The sequence below is a fragment of the Xenopus tropicalis genome, chromosome 1, assembly GCF_000004195.4.
Source record: "Xenopus tropicalis strain Nigerian chromosome 1, UCB_Xtro_10.0, whole genome shotgun sequence".
NCBI lineage: Eukaryota > Metazoa > Chordata > Amphibia > Anura > Pipidae > Xenopus > Xenopus tropicalis.
Window position 1 is genome coordinate 106,669,393 of NC_030677.2, and position 16,129 is coordinate 106,685,521.

At 34.7% G+C, this 16,129-nt stretch overlaps 1 protein-coding gene across 4 annotated transcripts in view; it reads left to right on the top strand.

Moving 5' to 3' along the window:
• The first annotated feature begins 239 nt into the window (after window positions 1-239).
• The window catches only part of crlf1 (cytokine receptor-like factor 1), an 89,483-nt gene continuing 73,593 nt past the window's right edge, over window positions 240-16,129 (top strand). For 3 of the 4 annotated variants that reach the window (XM_004915488.3, XM_002940207.4, XM_031906306.1), the window contains exon 1: window positions 241-552. In XM_004915488.3, the coding sequence (XP_004915545.1) occupies window positions 498-552 (55 nt within the window). In that variant the 5' untranslated portion in view covers window positions 241-497. Of the gene's footprint in view, window positions 553-16,129 lie in introns of all 4 variants that reach the window. The other variant, XM_031906295.1, reaches the window with a different exon arrangement.

Genomic DNA, 16,129 nt, shown 5'->3' on the forward strand with positions numbered 1-16,129 from the left:
ATTTTAACAAGTCTGATAATTTCTCACCATGACTCACATCTGTATGTTTTTTATGAAGCATGAGTAAAAGAAAAGCAAAAAAAAAAAAGAATAAAGCATTTGCAGGAAATGCAAACAGACAAAATGTGAAATAAAGGGGGTGTTATAAAGGGGCAGAGGAGGAAAAAGTGAAGGATCCCTTCTCAAGCTGTGTAGGGCTTGGTAATTTTGGTAACCCATGTGGGCGGGGAAATGAATCGGGCTACAGGCATATTTAGCTTGTCAGTTTTCAGTTGCTCAGACTTGCAAAAGGGTTTTCCTTAACCTGCAAGTTGTCTGTTTCCTTTATGCATGCTTGAGTTATTTCTCTTGTACGTATTAAAGGGGAAAAAAAGCCATATAGACAAGAGACACCCCTGCAGCAGTACCAGTGGAAAAAAATTCTAGAATTTACAAGAAACCAAGGTGGAATTTTTAAAAGTGCTCAAGTGGATTTAAAAAAAAAAAAAACCTGAAATATGATCGGTTTACTGCTCCTATGGATATGCACATTAATTGTGAACTCCTTGACTCGTAAGTAATCTTTAGTTTTCTCTTAGGTAATGCATGTGCAAGTTTGCCAGTAGTCTAAAAAGCAGTGGTACTGCCTGCTGCCTGCACACTCGTGTGAGACTCTCAGAGAGAAAGTTGATTGCTTTATGCTGCTGAGAGTTCCATAAAGATTTGGTCAGCATTTAGGCAGTGAAATAAAGAAGTTATGTGCGTGCAAATATGTTGAAGGACTCTCTCTCTTGTTTTTTTTTTTTCAAAGTAACTGCTTAAATCTGTTTGTTAAAATGCCTGCACTCATTTAACCAGCAATGCAAGCTCAGTGAAGAAAGCTGTTTTTCAACTTTATTTAGACTGTTAGAAAAATAAATAGGTTCACATACTGTCATCCTCCATTCTTCAAGGACTATAGCGCAGAAATCTCCAAATGTAAACATGAGCGGTTCTTCATTCAGTTGATTCTTTTCAACAAAAGCCTCCAAAAACAGAAAAGTTTGCAGGTATGTGGATTCAATCAGAAATCAAACAGCCACAAGCAGAAATCCTTCTGCAGGATGAATGAGACTTACAGATGCGAACGTCTTGCCTTTAAAGTAAAGCTGAAATAGATGCTGCCTAGTGTAGGAAAACATCAGAGGGCTAATGCTATGACTTTTCTTTGAAAAAAACAAAAGCATTGTGCGATCACGTGCACAAATAAAAAATGCAGTTTATTCTGTGTACAATTATGCTTTGGCAACTGGCATTCATATATTTGAGCAGGGGGATACACAAGGGGGTTTGAAAACTTTGTAGGCAGGCGAACATATGTTTTATTTTTTTTTTCGTTGTTGTTGAATACCTGATTCTGTATGTTTGCACGGAAACAGAAAATGTTTGTATTCCTCAGACTTTCAATGGGCGAACTGCACTATAATCTGATTGCCTGCAGCAGCACATTAGAAGCAGCATTAGGAAGCAAGGCAGAGGTCATAAAGCAAGGAGCGCTATTGAGGTATCTGGTACCTCTCTAGTTCTTAAAGCCAAAAAGATAAATTTACCCATGAATGCTTGTTAAAAGTCCTGGAACAGTGATTTAATACTGCCTATACATATATCAAATCTAAAACTAGCAATATTTAGGATATCTGCATTAATATACTAATGATGGTAATCACATTAGATCTGTTTGCAGAGATTCATTTGTTGGCAGAATAAAATGCTCACTTATAAAAAAAACAGCTTCCATGTATGCATATGTATGTAGATGTGTGTCCTGGCTTTTGCTGTATTTCACTACTTTACAGATAGGATGAATAAAACTAAAATAATGTTTGTGATTATAGTATTAGGATTAATACTTTTGGGACCGTATCTATGTGAAAACTATCCATATATACATTTCTATGTAGAGAATATATTCAATAAAAATAACATGCACCCCGCACAGTGCATCAAAAATCATGGTTCAAGATGCCTGGTCTGTAGTAATGCTAATTTACTCTATGTTGGCACTGTACTCATTTGTTTGAGTCATGTCAGAAGCCTCTGGCTCCAATAAGTGTCACTGACATGCTTTGTTAATATTGTCATGCACTATTAATTATGCCATCAGTTCTTAGTATTTTCCATTCTGTGCCAACAAGAACTATTTACTTACCCTGTATAGCTGCCTTGCATGACAAACACTTGGAGGTAGGGTAGGGACTCATTTGAAGAAGCAAAAGTATTAGATATGGCATATACACTCTGGTAGATAAAGTAGCCCTATGGGTTTCATGCCCTAGAATATTAAAACCTTTCAAACATACATTGGGGATACAGAGGGACAGAAGCGCAGTACGTAGAGGAGCACATAATAAGCCATGGGTGCATGCATGAATTTATATGAGCTATATACAGCCTTTGCCCTTAAACTAAAGTTTAATGTGCCCATTTTTACACAGATTCACGTTTGTGTGTCATTTAAAGTAAATAATGAAATGACTTAAACATTGATTCTTAATGAAGGATAATAGGGATAAAGAAGATTTATGAAATCCAATTAATGTTTTGGTCTCTAATGAGATTTGCTCTTCTTATTCTTGTTCTCTAAGCCACTGTGTTGCAAACCATAGAGTCCCCTTTTAATTTCTAAAGACCTGAGTATGTAATAATAATTGCCTGTGTTTATATATTATGCATGCGCAGCACGTAGTATAGTATGATTGAGTTCACTGTGATCTAAATATACGTATATTCATAATTATATGTGTGTGTTGATTTTACATATACGGATGTGCTGAATTTTCATGGGAATTTAGGTATAATAAAAGATATAATAAAATTATGAAACAAAATTTAACAATAACATGTTGGTGACTAAAAACATGACTCCAAGCAAAGCATAATACACCTGCTTCTTTCCAGATATGCTTTATTATGTATCTGTAAAGAGACGCATTTGACTGGTGACCCCTCAGCTGCCCCTAAAGCCAGAGACTGCATTATAGTGCTGGATATTCAAAAGCCAGACCTGGAAAAAATAACTAACAAACCTGAGTTAGGAGAATTTTCTTGCCTGCTACTCATCCCTTCTTTAATGTTAATATAGAGACCAAGTTGATATAGGTGACACTGTTGTCATTGTTTTTTCCTGTTAAATTCCTTCTGAAGTCTGTTTACCAGAGGCCACTTAAACCCAGTGGAAGGCAGAAATCGTTTCATAGCACGTAAAATGTTTGCGCTCTGCATAATGGCCCTTCATTCCGAAAAAAAGTAGAGCTGTTTTTCCATTTGTGTCTCTGCATTCCAGAATTAAGTGTGTTGACTTAACAGAGTTTCAGAATTCCTCTAATTATTGTGTGTATTTTATTTCAAAACTTTTTCTTTATGTTTTTAAGCCATTGGATTTGGGAAAACTGGACATTTACTGGTTATCTGAAACTCTATGTCCATAATCACATTATTAATCAGGGGTATACTTTCTGTTTGTTGTTGTTTGTTTGCTTTTTAACTTCATGCATGTGTCTACAAAAAATATCAAACGCTGATTTACTTGTGTGTCAGAAAATCTGTAGAAGTCCAGTCTGGAGAAAAAGTCTAGCGATGGCTGAAAATTATAGTGAAAATCCATTAAGGAAGGTACACCTGGGGTCATGTTCAAATGATTTTGTTAAAAACATCTTGTACTTGTTAAATCCATATCCTTATTTTAATGGTCACCATTTTACATCATTAAGAAACATAGACCAGAATTTTCATTATATAAAAACAGAAGTAAATGTGTTGGATAGAATGTCTATTCTTATTTATTAGGGGATATATTGTGTTTGTTTCTCAGCAACACTAACTCTCTCTCTCTTTTACACATTCCCACACAGACACTGTATATTGCTTTCAAATTCTAAGAAAATATATAGGCTTATTTATTATTTATGTCTAATTATATATCATCAATAAAGCAAAAAATGGTGATTAACAGAAATAATTTCAATATTCTTACACACTAACCCCAATATTGTAAGCCTCCACAGTAGTGATAATAACATACTTACGTGTGCACCTTAAATTGTATTCTACACACATACAATCACACACACCCGCACATATATATATATATATATATGCCCTCAGCAGGCACTGCAAATATTTATAACCTGATAGATAGTAAATTAAATGTACAAGTATAACATTCTCTTTTTTCCTCAATAATTATTTTAATAATTGATATTTCTCTTATTATCTTTGCTTTCTAGATATATACAATTAATGAGCTAGATGGTAGAGACAGATAAACCATGCACTTCACTGGGATACAGTTTCTACACCTTATCTATAACTAGCTATTACTAATGTAACTCATAAAGAAATGCCTGCTAAGAGAGCTATAATGATGAAGATGAATAAAGCTAAGCACGTGGTAAAATTCTAAACTATATGTGTATGTATGTATATGGGTTTTCTGATTAAGAGATGTTTCTGTAATTTGGATCACCATACCTTAAGTCTGCTAAAAATCATTTAAAATTATACCATTAGGATTGTTTTACCACCAATATGAATAAAAGCTGGTACTGTTATTATAAAAGGCTGGGAGATGAACTTCCTATCAATTGGAGCTTATAGATATAGATATATATAAACCTGATGAGCAAAAGTGGAACTGGCATGGAAACGTCTGTATAGCAAATTTTGTTTTTAATTGCTTTATAATTCACTGTGAGAGAAACCTTTTACTATCCTTAAACCTCAATGATTGGAATTAGACCTGATTCTAGCATATTTTCAAATGCAACATATCTAGCTCATACAACAACATTTTACCATTAAATACCACTTTGGTGTGTCTGCAGCTGCCCCATCAAGCACATGTGGTGATTTAAGGTTGACTTTACATTTATACATCATGTGCTCTCAATTATTTTTATTTATGTCTACCTTCTTTTTTAAACCCAGTGTTTTTGCTAAATAAAAGCACTTCTGCCTTTAACTGATAATCACTGTAATTCTACTAATTACATGTACAAGATCACTTTTCTTTTTGTTAAAAGTGGAGAAAGAAAAATATTTCTAGTTCATTTTGCATAAGGCATTTCTGAAGTTTTGATCTCATGTTGCTTTACTTCAGCTACAAGAATGTCCAGTAGCAGTTCTAACATAAAATAAGTAATATGTATTTCACACAAGTTATAATAATGTTATTTGTATTTTTAAAATTAGATTGGAAATATAACATCTAAAGAAGCTTATGTACAGAAATAAGTCATGGCCTTCACGTACTCTAAAATTATTTGGAGCTCAATTAAAAAGTAAAACCCCGTAATCCAAGTGATGACCATCTCCCATAGACTCAATTTTAGTCCAATAATTCAAATTTTTAAAGATGATATCCCTTTTTACCATAATAATAAAATAGTAACTTGTACTTGATCCCTACCAAGATATCAGTAATCCTATTGGATTATATAATGTTTTAGTAGACTTGGAGATTCAAATGATGGAAAGACCCCCTATCTGGGAAACCCCAGGTCCCAAGCATTCTAGATAACAGGTCCCTGTACTCAGTTTCAGTATTTTTTTGAATTTCTAAAAGTAGGAATATAATTGTTTCCCTTCACAAGGTCATTTTCTAGGTTCAGAATTCGTGGATTTTAATATTTTTGGTCCTCGGAGGTTGAGAACTTAATATTTATGGGGTTGACCAAGAAATTGGATTTCTGAAAACTGAGTATCTTAATTTTCACTTCAAGCATTCGGATTTTATTGATGTTGGCTTTAGATTGCCTGTTTAGCTACCCACTGGGAATCTGGCTTTTTTGAAGCTGTTACAGTTTCTTAAAGCATTTCTACAGCAATTATTTAATGGCATCATATTTGTCTTTTACATTGAAATATTTTTTTATGTGCACTTTGTAAATAATACATTTTTTTTCAAACATTTTCTCAAAACCTGGCATTGATCTGCAAAGAATGTTCATAATTTGGGATTACAAGGAAAATATATTTTGCACAAAATGTAGTATTTCTTTAATTTCTGCTTTTTAAAACGAAAGTCATACTTAGCAATGTACTATTTTGTGCTATTAATGCAAGCCGGACATTAACATAAACAATCTGTTTTACTTTTTTTTTTTTAAACCTTTTGTATTCATGTCATCAGTGTATCTACAAAAGCTAAAGTAAGTTTCCCCAAAGTATGTAATACTGTGACTATCACAGGAAGAGAAAGCAGTCATAATGAACTGTTTTACTTACACTTATGTCCTAATTTTCACTGCATTTGCATTCAGTCTTTATAAAATGCACATTATATATAGTGGTGAAAACATATCTGCATATTATAAGGGACCTCAAATAATATAGGCATTTCTGAAGCAAATTAAACTCAGTTTCTTCTTGGTGAATGTACACACCTACTAAAGCAACCAGCAGCTCAGCTGCACTGTATTCAAATAATAAAAATGCTTTCTGTATTGCAACATCATGTCTTGGGCCCATTAACTAGAATATCCAAATAAAACTGTCATGGTACATGACTGGAGTTCCTAGAATTAATCTAGTGCTGAGTTGTTGAACACAAACTCTTTTAAAGCTTAATAGTGACTGATAAGTACCTAGCTGAAATCTTCTTTACCAGAAGGGAAGGTACGTTTCCTGAAAGTGTGTTAAAAGTAAAATATGGGACAGAGACAAATATATCTGGCCTGGACACTAATCTTGTGTGTTTTTTCCAGCCAGCGCCACCTGATTCCATACTCCTTGTGATGTTTTTACAACTACCCATGCTTTCCATGCCAGTACAAATAACTTCTATATACTTCTCATTTAACTGTATTTTCATATGCATTTAAAAAACCTGTGCAAATCAAGAACTTGATACCGAGGATTACACAGCTTTATAGTTTCAGTAAAATGTTATAGCAGATAAATGAATTACCAGTATCTTCTGAAGCTTTCTTAAATACTCTGTATATTTGGTTTCTTTTTTGATCTCTTTGTTTTGGCAATAAATTAACATTTATTTTAGTGAATTCCATTAATATCTCTAGGTTGGTTAGGTCTGTTGGTAGTTTATATTTTGATATATAGTATCACTGACATTTCTGCTTAACTTCTTTGATTTAATAAATGAATGGTTCTTGCTTTAGTTTTACCTGTATTGGAAGTCTGTTGTCACAGATTGGGAACAGATTGGGTATCACATTTTTTGATCCATGAGGCATGTTCAGTTCTGAAGTTCAAAAGTAAAGGTGCAGATAATTAAAATCATTGTTAGGGCAAGAAGGATTCATAAAAAACTAACAGGGTGGTTTTTCCTTCTACTCATGCACATTAGGTGCCAGTTTATGCAACACCTGCACTGTTGGCAGTAGGCTTTGTAATGACATTTAGTTTCGTAATGTAAAATAATTGCAAAAATTGTTCACCTTGAATCCATCGCCACATAAGTAAAAAAAAGGTAAAAAAATAAATTCTCCAGGACACCAGGAAAATTGAGCAAGCATATACCATTCTCAAAGCAATGAGCACTTTTAATCAGCTTTAATTAAAGCAAAAATTGGCCCAAAGTATCTGAAACTGCTTGAATGACTTGCATGTGTATCGCCTGGCAAATGCTTCCACAAATGTTTGCAGGTGATTAACATGCAAGTCCATAGGGTGTTTTTGTGTTTCGTTGCTGTGTTTTTGAGCTACTCAAAAATACAGTGTTTAAAATGCATGAATAACCCATGTGCCATTGCCTTTAGTCTGCAATGTTAAGAGATTCAGCAGAGTTTCTAGAAGGTGGGATACATCTAAACACAAACAGCTGCTGTCTTTCTGGTAGGGCTTTTGGGGGCAGTTCATAAATATGTATTATCTAAGAACCTCAAAGAAAAAATGTTTAATGTACAAGACAGAAAGAAACAATGTCAAGTCAAATTAATGTCACCGGTCATTTGGAAGGGAGGTTTTACAATAAGAGAAGGAAAACACAACCCACATCATATATGTTCATGTTCCTAACACTTTATCTAAGTTTAAGCAATCTAATGGCCTGACTCTCTCTGTCTCTCTTCTGTCCACTGTCATGAGCACCTCCACAACTGCTTTACCACAGCAAAAAAAAAAAACTATATATTCAATATATTTTATTGTTATGTACAGAAATAACTATTCATACAGATGGTTTGAGAATATTTTATAAAGTTTAGGACCTGTCTGCAGAAATTTAAAGAAAATTAACCTAGCTGCTGCATTATGGGTCTTTATGGAGTGACGCTGAATATCACTGAAACGGACTGTATGGGAGATGACCTTCTCATAATTCAAAGCTTTTCAGATGGCAGATTTCCAGATATGGGTTTTCATACCTGTGTAAAATCTCCAAGCATCCTTGGCAAATATGTGATTTACTTATAACAGAAAGAAGGACAAGATTTTGAAATTGCTGAAATCCCTTAGACATTATTGACATCCTATAGACAATTGCATAAACACAATGACTAGGAAGTTAGAAAACTGGGTCACTGGCTGATGTTTACAAGTTAGTCATCAGAATTTATCCTGGCTCTTACTCAGAGCTGGTATCATGACCCAGAAGCATAGTGCATAATGGCAGCATCAGGATAAATGTTATGGTATGTAATGTAATATAAATACAGTTGATAGTTTCAGTTTTGCCAGTTTATAAAGGCATATCTCTATAATGAGAATCAAAAATTCTCTGGTGTAAAGGAAACGTCTAGCCCATTTGTTATTTTCAGATTGGGCTCCTTTATATGAGAGCAGATGTTGCATAAGAATTTCCTTTATTGCCTGTGTGATGAGCAGAGGAGAATAAAATAAATTCTAGCTGCCCTATTGCTTTTGCACATGAATTGCTCCTTTAGGAGTGATTTACACCTAGCTTTTTCTTTAATGAGTCACTTGATACGAATTTAGGTTATGCTGTACAGAATATAAAATAACAAAGCTGATTATTAAATCTCTACTGCCATCCAACACATTACTGGTACCAAACGCTGCAAGCAGCTACATCAAACAAGAAAAAGTGTGCTAGACTCACACTTAAATGGTGCATATATACATATAATGAGATAGCATCTAATTTATTGCATCCCCAAACAGACAGATCCATCTAACCAGAGCCTGCCTTATAGTGTAGGTGAAGCCCCTAAAATAAGGAAGCAACACACATTACAAAGCTTTCAATAATTCCTGTTATTTCAAATTATAGCTGCACTGTATTAGAGTATATTGATATATTAGAGTTTATTAATACACATTATTCTTGATACTGGGGTTGAGTTTTTTTCCTGGCACTTAAGAATAAATTAGTGCCTCATTAGCTGTTCCTTTCAATATACAGTAATCTCATAAACAGATCCACATGGTAAAGCAATCCGTTCTTGCTCATTTAATAGAATAACATTACTTTGTCCCTTATTAGAAATTATGTTTGTTTTGCTTTAGCAATGTCCCATACAAAGTAGTCTAGTTTAACACATCCTTGGTGTTAAAAGACATGTGGCTGTTATTAAGTCCCTCGGTTTGGGAAAAATGAGTGGGGAGGGGTCAAGGGAAGGGGATAAGGGCACTAGAGATAAACTGAGATGGATGTGCCATAAAACAAATAACAAAGTTACAAGTTTTTGGTACTGGAACACAAAGTCATTCTATTAATGTTGCAAAGTGGTAGCAACGGTTCGTTTTAGATGAGCTACTCCCAAAGTTATAACACTTATTAGTTTCCATGGGCCTGTCTGTATATACACAAGAAAAACTTTCCATCGCTAGAGCAGCTTTTCTTTTTTATCTAGTGCTACAGTAGATGAACTATGAACACCCTATGGATGCCTGTATCAGCAGATCTTCCCTTAAAAATCAAGCTGGTGGTTCCATCTGGTCTGATTTGAGGATATTCTGTAGAGCTGTAGAATTTACAGAATTAAATTTTAAATTAATCTTTCTATTTTTGCCAGAATGCAAATTTGCCTTATTCTGTAAAACTGTTGCGTGATATAGTGTGCACCCATGTCTGTTCATTTTGGACCTACTTGACATCACTAACGGCTGTTTCCTTCTTAGTCATTAACGTGCCAACCAATTTTATAGTCTCAAAAGACAGTTGCTTCAGACAGCCATAAATGTCAGGATTCCTAGGCTAATGCTGCTTTTAATGGCTGTCCTAATGAAAAAAATGTCATTTTCTCTTAAATGGAGAATGTCAGATCTGAGATAACATCAAGTTGTAAGCAGAGAAACTGTATTTTAAAAAACTTTTAAACCTTTTGGTTAGTCTGTTTTCAACATTTCTTCATTTGTCGATAAAACTGTTATAGATTTTACAGATAGCTCTTGAGTTTGCCATAATTATTTATATGATTGTGCTGTTTGTTCCATTCATTTAATTTAGCTATTGATCTTGGGTACCCTGGCACATATTCCTTGGGAGTACCTCATGCTCTGGCTGTATGAGTGGGGGTTTCACCTGGTATAAATAAGTTATAAATGTGGGGCACACTGGTGATATATTAAAGAAGACCTTTTTCTTGACAAAATATCCATTTGATAATTGGTCCATGAGTCAATAGATTCATCTCTATCTAGGGTTTTTAAGTGGTGGTAGTTTGTGAATTTTTGCTGTTTAACCAGAAATCATGTTTGTAGCATTCTTGCTCCGTACCAGATATTTGAGCAACATTAATTTGCCCAATCCCTATTGTGCTGGGCATACATTATAAGATTCACTCTTTTGGCGAGGTTGCCAAACAAGTCTCTTTTTTACTTAAAGCTGGCCAAACATTATAATATCCACTCCTTTGGCTATGTTGCTAATCAACATCTGGCAAATTTTTGGCCAGATATCAGTCAGGTAGGCCTGTCAGAGGGCCCCATAAAAGTGGCAGATTCAGTAGAGTGGCCCAGATTCAGCACAAATTGTTCTTTGCAGCAAACTCTTTCTCCTACATTAATCACTTGCTTTTTTCATATAATTTGTGTTTCTCACAATAACTGTACACCAATAACAGGGCTTTCTCTATCATCATGCCTGTTCTTTTTATGCTGGAAACTAATAGCAGTGACTGAAGCAAACACCTCTAACAAACATATCTTGCAATAGATCTGTCAATCAAAGTGACTGATTTACTGACTGATTGTTCTGCATTCAAGCATGGATAAAACTGGGCTATTAGCATCTCTCAAGGACTTAAACATTGCATTCTTCTTCTATCTGTATCAACATGTCTAGGTACGGATATAGCATTTTGTTGGAGTGTTTATTGTTATGCTTCAGAATTCAAGTCTGTATGTGCATGTTTTCAGAACAGTCTGTAAATATGAACAGGAGTTAAATGGAAAGTGTGGCAGTATTTATGTTTTTTCAAGAAGCATCTATGGTATTTCTTGTGCCATGCATTACAAGTCATATCCTTTTCTAAATAAGACAATATAAAATCATTGTGATAATAATTATTATTAATCATATGCTATTGCAGAAAACCTAAATGTCCCCATAGGACATTTATACCCCAGGTTTGCATTTCCACCAGGTGTATAGTTCTCCCACTTGTGTGGGTTCAGGGTATTGCATGCTGTATTTGTTGCCCCTCCTGTATTTAGAACATTCAGGAATCTTCTTCATAGTAGGTATAGTTGTATGCATTGGTTAGAAATGCCATGAAAAACATTTAGGAATTAAACTTGCAGCTTGGAAGGCAGGAGAAATTATGTAAAGTACTCATCTTGAACTATTCCATGAAATGTTTTCACTGGTGAGAGACTACCTCCATTTGGTTAACATTTTGGCGCTGTTTGCCCCTTTTTGGTGTTGATATTGCTTTGTGTGATGATGCAAAGAATTGATGTTATTACCACCAAAATAATGTTAACAATTTACTAAATAAGCAATATCAGTTTGAATCATAAGTCACCTACTATCATCACTTCTATTCAGTCATCAAACAAATAAGGAGCATTAGGAGCCTTCTCTTCATAGCTAAATGCTGCTGCTGATGACCAAAGATGAGGTTTGGGCGGAGTTGACAAGTGGGGGTTCGGGAGTACCCAGTCACTGAAGTCATTTAATCTTAACACAAATAGTATGAATCAGTAACAACCACTTTGGTAACTATTTATCACTCTCCACCCCCTAGCAGGGGAGAGGATGCAGTGATGTGAACAAAAAGTTATTTTACTCACTATTGGGGAATGTAAGAATAATAACAAAGGGAACAAATGTACTGCTAACATTTTCCATGGAGTGACCAATTTTCCTATTATTTAATATATTTAATATAGATTTTGCATGTCTACAAAATATTTAGTAACACATTTGCCAGCTGTAACAAAATTGCATCTCACAATTTTTAAACTGCTAAAAATGCACCTCCCTCAACTAGGGTGGTGCTAATAAACTGGAAAACATTAAATAAAACCAATATGGATTCATGCAGCTTAGTTACCATCAAGTACAAGGTACTGTTTCCTGTTCCTTTACAGAGGAAAAGGTAAAATGGACTTAATGGGACATGGCCTTTCAAATAATTTCCCTTCCTGCTTTCTGGATAATTGGATTCTGGATAACGGAGTCCATTTTAATAAATTAATTCTATTTTTTTTTATATGATTCCCCTTTTCTCTGTAATAAAAAATAAGAACTTGTACTTGATGGGAACTAAGCTTTATTAATCCATATTGGTGGCAAAAGAGTTTTTTTGGTTTCAGTTAATATTTTGGTTTGATTTAATGTTAGCAGATTTAAAATATGCTAAACCAAATTACAGAAAGATCCCTTATCCAGATAACTGCAGGTCTTAATCATTCCGGATAATAGATCCTTTAACTGTACCTCATATTTGTTTTTATTTCCTATACTAACGTTACAAGTGAAAATCATTATGTAAGTGGAAGAATGCTATGTTTTCTATTTGAATGTAACAATAGTATAAAACAACATCATTTTGCCATCTAAATGAATCCTGCTTTTCTACTTGAAGCAAGAGGCAAAATCACAATATGATGGGATACCCTGAAGATTTAACAATACTCGACTTTGGGGGAATCACTTTCATTTTAAGATGTATGGATTGCAATGTTTGTAATTTGTTAATAATTAAAATCCTCCCTTCAGATCTTCCTCAAATATAGTCCCATATAAAGTGATGTGCAGCATAAAAATAACCCAGCAGACTGGGTAGGCACCAGATTAGGAGTGTAAAATAGGGTGGGCACCCCTATTTCATTTACAGGATACATATAAAAAGACAAAAAAGTGCACAGCAGGTGCCAGGCACCAAGGTTGTCTGATCTACAGACAAATGTTACTGCCCATATGCTATGACCAGCTGCTTTTCTGTCTACAGCAGTTCCTATTTGCTATTCAGTGTTTTCCTGTGCAGTTCTTGAATGAATATTACTATAAGGTTTATTTCATTTTAGGTATTGCATTTACACGGTTCAACCAAAGATTTCCCACAGTGCAGTAAAATGTTACACTAAATATATCAGTTATATATTATGGGATTTTCAGAAGCCTATTTATCAAATAGTTTCACCCATTGATAAATATGTTTCTAAAAATCCCAGAGCAATGAATAGAAAGTGGGTGAATTTTTTCTGTTGTGAACTGTAATCTCACATTTTCATAAATCTGCCCCTAAATATATCAGTTATATATTAGTTATATTTAAAACCTCCTTATCCAGCATTCTCATATAAGAGAGCATTATGCAGGTAGAGAGAAATTTCACCACTGCTACACCAGTCTTAAAAATGTCTTCAAAATGCTTCCAGTTCTTGTACCATGTCTTTACTGAGACATCTATCCTGATGAACATGTGGCAGAAGCATCAAAATGTCAATTAAAAATGTGAAGCCTATATTATAGCAGTGGTATTTCTTTCTATGTTGAACTGTATTGTTGTCCATTGCAAGTTGCAGTAATCATCAGCAACTTGTAAAGGCACGCTAGCAAAAACAAAATGTCCTGCTCGTTTGAATTTGAACTATTGAATTCAGCCTTCTGTCACAATTTGCAACTGCAATGTGATCTGGCATGCAAAATCTACATTAGGTTATCTTTTTGCGTCAGGTTAACAGTATACACAGTATACGTATGTGTGGTTGTCAGCCATAGGGCGTTTGTAAAGAACTTTAATTGATGTGAAACTCCATGTCTATGTATGTGCAGGTTTAATCTTCCTTTGCTCACCTATGTTTTACTGCTTTGGTTATATAACCACCCTAGTACTCCAGCCCTAAAAAAAGCAGTCAGCTAAATTGCTGTTTGCACCTATACTGGAACCTAAGGGTGAAGACACACAGAGCTACTAGGAGCAGCTACTTGTAACGGCTACAGAAACAGACAATGCTGATCATTTACTGACAATTGTCTCTACGATTGTTTTAGCAGAGGCAATTCTCAGTATTGTCTATGGCAGGGTATTTTCTAGCATTTAGTAGCCATGGCAAGTAGCTGCTACTAAGTAGCTCCGTATGTCTTCACCCTAAGAGGCTGTAAGAGAACAAAAAGAGCATTTCAGGAAATCAGGGTATTGAGAATATTTTTTTCAATTTTTCTAGCAGAGTCAAGTGCTAGGAATCAAAATAATGTATGTATGAAATATACACTGTTCTGTGTTGCTACTTTGTAAACGCTTGCTTTTGATACTTTTAACCTAAAGGGATTGTTCATCTTTAAATTAACATCTGTATGATGTCAGTGACTTCAGTCTGAAAGCTGAACCACTGATGAACCACTGGTTACACACACACATATTTATATATTTATAAATAAGGGCACATTTATGTCTTCAAGTGCAATGAATAAAATACAAGTTCAAGCAAAATCGTAATGTTTGTTTCCCACAGTGCAGCTTTTTCCCAGAATTCTAGCATCATTCGTCTGCATCATTAGGTACAGCAGCGTTAGATTGGGGTTGAGTGGCACCAAGCGCAACTATACGGAAATGCAGGGAGTGCATTTTGACGAAATTACTTCAAATAAAAGTAGTTTTACACACAACTGACTATGGGGAAATTGTGGAGAATTAACAGTGTGTACATACAGATTTTTAGTTCAGAGCACATAACAAATTGTAGTGTACACACCACCAGCTCTTATTTAGAACCCATAGGTTTTAAACTGTGTACATGGAAGTGTCATCAGAGTTAACACTGACTGTGTGCACAGGTTTAAAAATTGATATAATACTAACATTTTTAGATGTTTAGTGACTAATCAACAAGCAACGTTAAAGACACTTTAGAAAGCATGTAATTTGTTCATGGCATTAGTTAAAGCTTTTAAGACTACACATACTGCATATGTTTTTATACCAGGTATAGATCTATCCATAGTATGGTCTGTGCAGTCTTAGTTTTAGAGAGCCCTCTCTTGCCCACAATTGGGTCATTATTGTTTTTTTTTTTCATAAACTGAGGAAGAAGGGAGATAAAACCATTGTGTGTCACAAGGATCCTCAAAGGTCTTGTTCTATCACTTGTCTTTCACACAAAAGCCGTTTAGGCAGCCTATAATATAGGCCTAAATTATATGGGAGAGGTTTTTGGAGAGGTCAGTTTGTATCAGTTTACCTGCTATATTTGCTGTTCTCTCTCTGAAACAATAATTGTGGCTTTACTGTTACCTCTAGCTGTTAACATTTGCTTTCCAGTTAACACCACATAGTACTGATGCTGTACTAAGCGTCTTCATAACCTTAGTGACCTACTGAATTATCCTGATATATATAAATATATAACAGGAACACACACTACGTTTAGGCTAAATTTTAGTGTAGATTTATGTGGACATCTGTACAGAGCAGAGTTTAAGAGCAATATCCTCATTTATACAGTTGATGATGGAGCTTAACCCCCAAAAAACTAGTACTGTCCAGATGTATGCCCTAAGGTTTAGTCTAAAGAGAATGTGTGTCCCTGTTATATGATTGTTGTCATTTTGTCAAACCTATGAAAAACATTCTATGACTCAGTCCTGGGAGTACTTTTGCTCAGCGACAGTAGAAGTATTAAGACAATGGCATATTAAATGTATTATTCCTTAGTAGTGACTATATTGTCCAATGCAGAGGGCCAGTTATCTCATATATTACATATATGCTGGTAGAATTTTATTTAAAACCAAGATGTC